At 30.0% G+C, this 6,950-nt stretch overlaps 1 protein-coding gene across 1 annotated transcript in view; it reads right to left on the minus strand.

The window, feature by feature from the left end:
• LOC111001558 (neural cell adhesion molecule 1) overlaps positions 1 to 6,154 on the minus strand; it is a 93,579-nt gene extending 87,425 nt beyond the window's left edge. Inside the window, exons 1-2 of the mRNA XM_022271487.2 lie at positions 6,059 to 6,154; positions 1,802 to 2,346 (exon numbers count right to left, since the gene is read on the minus strand). Coding sequence (XP_022127179.2) covers positions 1,802 to 1,895 — 94 coding nt within the window. The 5' untranslated portion in view covers positions 1,896 to 2,346; positions 6,059 to 6,154. The remainder of the gene's footprint in view (positions 1 to 1,801; positions 2,347 to 6,058) is intronic.
• Between the last annotated feature and the right edge of the window lie 796 nt (positions 6,155 to 6,950).

Below are 6,950 nucleotides of genomic sequence, written 5' to 3' on the forward strand. Positions count from 1 at the left end.
TTTGGGATTGATTTGATCCAGTTCAAACAGGTTGTATTATTCTAAACTTGCAAACTGGTAGCATATAATATATAGAATTAAGTTAACTTCATTTCTGATCTTCATAAGTGTACTTGTTTACCTATATGAATAAAGTTATTTTGACCATGTCTTTAACGATGTAATAGTGAATTACACACCTTATAATGAAAGTGACTGAGTAACTGATGAATATCACTACATAGTATAAAACAAAGTCGCTTTCTCTGTCCCTATGTCCCTTTGTATGCTTAAATCTTTGAAACTAAGCAACGGATTTTGATGCGGTTTTTTTTTAATAGATAGAGTGATTCAAGAGGAAGGTTTATATGTATAATAACATCCATTAAATAGTTGAGAAGTACTGTTATTTTTGAGGTTTCTAATGTGATGTCGTAAATAATTACATTTTTTCCACTTACATTGCAAACGCAGGCTGAACCCTACAAGTTTTATCAAAAAAATGCACTAAGTATTGTACACATTGAAAAGGTCTACAGAAAAGTCCGTGATAGTATATGTCTATTTCTTATGGATAACCCACATTTTTATATACAACGTTCACAGATTTTCTGTAGTGTATTTAGTATCAGCATTGCACCCATGCGAAGCCGGGGCGGGTCGCTAGTATGATTATAAAATATCAATAAAACTGATGCAAAATTGACGTTAGCGACAACCTTAGGTATATTTCATGAAATTAGTTTGATAAATATCACATGAGATCCTAATTAACAAAATAAATGATACGTGACCAAAATTATTACGCATTATATTAAAAATATGATTTTTTTTACATTTCCTCGAATATTAAACATTATTCGGAGATACCCAACAGCACGGAGCGATAAAATACAATGAAGAAAGAATATAAAGTCGAATCAACTCCACCTGCAAACAGCACATCTTGTGAATAATAAGACTGACGTTTCATTGTAACAACTGTGCAAAAATACAGATTCAAATCCATTTTTTATTCTATTTGAGTTACAACGCTAAAGTATGATTTATGTTTTTATAAAGATATAAATTCTTGCTTGCAATGTTGAATGATGGCAAGTACGATGCTACATATTTATTTATTTATTTACACTTCGTTGCTAGAAAGAAACACAAATAACACAATATATATAAATTACAAGGGATGCAACGGGCGGCCTTATCGCTAACAAGCGATCTCTTCCAGGCAACCCTAGTAAGAAAAGAAAACAATAAATAAAAAAAATGATGAGTGCAAGAAGTGCATAACCAGAAGTTATATAAAAAACAAAATATATTTATATTAATCTAGAGAAAAAAAAAAGTAAAAAGTGCACATGAATCATGATAATCCAATTCAAGATCGGTCTCACGTCAGTTAGTAGTTAGTACGCAAGTTAGGGATATGACGTGGACAGGTAATGTTTGACAGGTAATGACAGCAGAGATTTAAAGGAAGATAGAGAAGGAGCTAAGCTATATATATTAAATGTTATAAAAAATTCATTGTCATATAATTATATATATATCCAGTAATATATAAATAATACGTAATAATAAAAAAATAATGTCTTAACACATTGATTATTCGCTTAAAGATGATGAATGCAATTAGAAGCAATGAGTATCATTAAAAATTTGATCATCGATATCTACGTTACAATCTACATGTAGGTATAATATTTCCACTGAAACACTATTCCCCTTGAGTCTAAGTGGTAATACGAATTCTGACCTTCCCCTAATAGCATTTCAAGTAGTCATTAACCCTGTTTACCCGAGTCAAGTAGAAGTTCTCACTTACCTAAATCTTCAGCATCTTCAGTCCACTCACCAGTCCCCAAGACCAAACTTGCCGACATCAGAACCACTAAAACGCACCGTAACACCATATTCATTAGTCTCTCTTTCCAATATCCAGTTCAATTCGAGTCAATTATCGTTGAAACTAATTCACGTGAAGGGATATCGTTTTCGTAAAAAAAAATTAATTCCAAAAACGGATTGTCCATTGAGCGCACGATTTCTCGTGACCTTCATTATCTATTGTCAATGGTCTTTCAATTGAACGATGAGCCAGCACTATCGAAGTCTTTTAACACAGTTTAATCAGTACGACCGTTTATTGAGACCACAACGACCTTGTAATTTAGCATTTGTAATGGCCGTCTATTCTGGAGTCATCGAATTAAGTTAAAACGAAGTTAATTTGGTGTTTAATCCTGTTCAAACAATACAGGTTATATAGCGTAATGTAACGCACGGCTTCACTAGGGTCCCGGCTTAATATCCCAATGAATTATTCAAGACTCTTTTAGCAACGGTGAACACTCGACGACAAATGGACACCTGGAACAAAGTACATAGACCCATTTATACTCGCAGTACATTTTGACAGCTATTAATATAATATTACCAGGCAATGTATTTCGATAATATATTCTATATTGCCTGGACAATATTTTTTACCGCAAGCGTCCTCAAATATCAAGTGCCATTTAATCATAATAGACTTGTGAAGAAAGTTGTAAAATTAACATTTTTTTTCTGACTACTTCAAGGTAGGAATATAAAGTCGTAATTGTTTGTAACGAGGTTGAAAGAGTCTCTATAATCGTCGTAATTGTTTACGTGCGCTTAAAACGTCTAAAAACGAAAGTATTGCTTTATACATAAAAGCACTTATTAAATTATATATTATATTGCAATTTTTTCAAAATGTAAATACCAAAGTAAACATTAGCTTTAAATCTGAATATCATATTTCAGAATTAAGTATTTTGCGTGAAATATGAGAGTCTGAGGAAACTATTGAAGCCTTATCCTCCGCTTGTCTCGAGAGCTTATTTTTATTTAAAAGGGAATTCTACGAAAAATTTAACAAAAGCTTTTAAGAAGCAAATCCTTCATCAAAGTAAGGCAACGACCCGTGCCGAGTACTGAAGTGCTAATGTTATTTAGAAGACATCGGGTCCCCGTGTAGCTTTAATGAAACGCGTGATGGCGCTGCGAAATATACTCTAAAAATCTTATACAGAAATTGAACTTCGATTATAATTTCAGTACACATTGTTTGTGTTATTATAAAAAATAATTTGGTGAATAGTTTCGTTAATGAACGGTAGAATGGTTAATAACTAAATTTAACTTGCTTAATATATTAACGAAACATTTAATATTTTCTTAACCTGGTAATAATATAGTATTGTTTTTTAGTAACATAGCTTTTACTCATTTAAAGAAAACACTTTTTTACCGGATTGAAGCTATGAATTATAAACTTATAATTATTTAACATGACTGAAGAGAAAAGGTGTGGAAAATCAAAAAGTATCACAGCTGTAAAAATTTAAAATTATATTAAATAAATATCATTTATAATAATATAAATTATTATAATACATAGCTTCAATCCGATAAAAAAAGTGTTTTTTTAAACAAGTAATAATAATTTAATTACTTATTTCTACTGTTGTTTTATAAAATGGGAATGCCTAAAAAGGATAATCGCAGCCCATGGACACCAACCCGGAGCCCGGAATGACCAACCGGGAGTAGATTGTAGCTAACTGTGCGTTCGCTGGTTGGCAAAAGAAAGTGTCTTGTGAAGCGCACTATGAAGGATAACCAATTTGATGTTGATGAAATATTTATTTTAATTAATATCGCCATGATTTGATTTATATCAGTCAAAGTTTTTTCAATATCAATTATGACAGGTGTTAAGAATCTTTTTTTTAAATATAACATGTGTCATAATCTCAATTTATTTTGCCGTCTGAGCTCTAAGAAAAATTTGTGAACTCAAAGACACTTTCATACTCATATCAGAGAGCACATAAGCACTTAAATATATCTTTTTAGCTTCGCCTTGTAGTCGAGTAATAAAGTAGAATATTGTACGTGCTGGTACAATTACTGTGGTTTCACTGTCTTTGAATACCTTTCTTCCTATTGTAACAGTTATTAACCCGGCATGTATTGTTCTAGTAATGATAACTTTTGTATCATATTTTACATTTATTGTATCTCTCTCTCTCTCTCTGTATAATCTCTAAGATTGTATTGTAACATGTAAAAAGTTATAAATAATAATAATTATTAAAATACTTGTGTCTATATAAATTTCTGGATTCATTGTTTTTTAATGAACATCATAATTTAATTAAAACTACGCTAATAATCTATATAAAAAAACGTGTGTGTACATTTACAAGAAAAAAACATATATCCAACAATACATAAAATATAAAATGTTGAATATAACTTCAGGGTGTCGGTTTTTTGTGACTGTGTGCGCGCGCATAGTTATAATTTACTCTCATAATTTTCCCTAACGCACCGAAAAAAGTATATCTTCAAAAATGTAACCTAAAGGTCTCTTTCAACACAGTGTAAGGACAATTTTAAAGAAAGAAACAAATGAAGACATAGATTAAAACAAAAAAATACTTTTTAAAAACAGTGTAAACATAGACCTGTAATAAATAGATAAAATCATTTCATGACGTTACAAAGAAAACATGTTACGAAAGAAAACATAACAGCAATCAAATAAATTATGGTAATTTAAAAGTCATTAGAAGATTACAAAGATTACATTAAACTCTCTGGTACTGTCATGTTTGCAGTCATTACTTAACATTTGTATAGTGTGTGAGCTCGTGATTGCGCGTTAAAATCAAATTTTGTAAAAAGAAACACAAAATAAAATAAACAAAATATAAAATTAAGTAAATGTATATAAGAATATTAAAAAATACCTTTTATAAACTATTTTTCGTAATCCTACAGCTAACATAAATTATATATAATTACAAAAAAATACACTGAAAATATAGCCAAAGTTGGAATACCTAATATATATTACTAGAAAAGGATTTAGAAAAGGGAACAAACAAACAAAAAGTATTTAATACAACTTAACTAATTGTAATTTAATTTATTTAACAAAGCCTAAATTGGTTCTGTTATGTGATGGTGTAAAAGTGTGGGTATGTACGTGATAGTGTGTTATATACAAAAAGTATCATTTGAAATGTAATGACTACGATCCTGCTACGAAGATGGCTACGAAGTAGCAGTTACAATGTATGCGATACGATCGTCCTCGACGGCTCGAAAAATATAAAAATTCACCGTAAAAACACACGTAAACCAATAGTAAAAAATCGATTAATGTATCGATGTTTTTATCAAATTACGAGGCGGAATTTGGAATTATTGCATCTATGCTTCAGAATGCCATTGTGAAATATATTTGCCGGCGGCATTCGAACCTTGGTTGGTTGTCAACCAAAGCGCTGCAGCGGCAAAATATGTTTACCAACAGTGTTTGTGCAATATTTCACTAACATAGTTGTTAAACACAAAACAAACGATTGTTTAATAACGTTTAAAAATATAATTTGAATATACGAATACACTGAAATTTTAATCCAAAATTTCAATTTTTTTGTTGATTGAGTAAAAACTGTAACGAAGTACATTTGTAAGAGAAGTAATTTAATATACCTACCAGAGCTTCATGCTTTTAATAATTTCGTACGTAATACGTATTACGGTGATTACAAATGATTAAGTTTATTTCATACAAAAAATTTATGAACATATCAGCATTACGTGAGGATTATTTATTTAAATAAAATACTGCTTTTCTGAAACATCATTACTATTTCTTAGTATTTTAATACGTTTTTAATCGAATTATATTAAAGTAACTATTTATATAAATCTATTGATGTTATAACGTATATAAAATACCTTCATTATTGAAGCATATTAAAACTATAAGTGAGTTTATTGCAGTAATATAAGAAATAAAAATTTTTTCGTTATACTAACATTTTGTATGTTATTATCGGGCTTAGTTTAGCTTTTATTTTATTTTTAAAGTAAGTTTTGATAATAAGTTGGATTTACTAGTCTAGTTTAAAGATAGGGATTGTTAAAAGGAGTCATTATTTAGGTTATTTGTTTGTAAATACATTATACATTCTAATCACGATCATCTATTCTTGATATAAAACATATTTTTTATTTGTACGTCTATTGTACTGACCTCTTATCGTCCATATAAACATTAAAACACTAGCACGTGAAAAAGTTCGATCATATTCAGTTGCACACAGCACGTTTGGTAAAGTGCGAAGCTCGCGGTTGACTGGCTCTAGCCAGTCAATGTATGTCGCCTCCTACCTAGTGCGCGAATCAAGCTTGGTTGCCTTCGCTTCAGGTACAGGTATATAATCAGAACAGTACATCCATTGTATTCAGCGATCAGGGTATGAACATTTTCTATTATGCACGGGTATGTGTTATAGTTGGAGTTTAATATTTAATTTATTAATATAAATACATATTTCCAATATTTACATTATAATATAATATATTGATTAAATTAATTTTGAAATCAGGAAAAAACACTACAATCTCTCAATAATAAATTTTGATATTTCATCAATTAAAAAATAAGCTTTATAACTTAAATGTTGGTATATTTATCTATCTATAGATTAGAATCTGTAGCATACAATACAATGATATTAGAATCTGTACTCTAAAAGATATCTTATATCACGAATATAAGTGAATACTGTTTGCATGTGAACTGTGCTGAAGTAAGCTCACTCAGTGCCAGCTACATATTAATTGCTGCGAACTGAATTAGCGCATTGACCGTGGCGAGGCTCTCGTTAAACCTTGTCAAAATGTTTTCCAAAATAAATTGTAATTTCGAGAATTGTTCTAGTTGCAACTTTCGTTCGTGCCCTGTTTCTATAAAATTCCTAGGTTAATTAATTATGAAATACTGATTTATTTTATTTTAAAATTTAAAAAAAGCTCTCGCTTACACCTTGAAATTGAATTGTATTAACTAAAAAATTGCTCTCACTTTCTAATTAGCGCGAATCCATAGCTGTGCGTTTAGGACATTTCATTCGTCGTTGGGA

Source organism: Pieris rapae, chromosome 1 (assembly GCF_905147795.1).
Source record: "Pieris rapae chromosome 1, ilPieRapa1.1, whole genome shotgun sequence".
Lineage (NCBI taxonomy): Eukaryota > Metazoa > Arthropoda > Insecta > Lepidoptera > Pieridae > Pieris > Pieris rapae.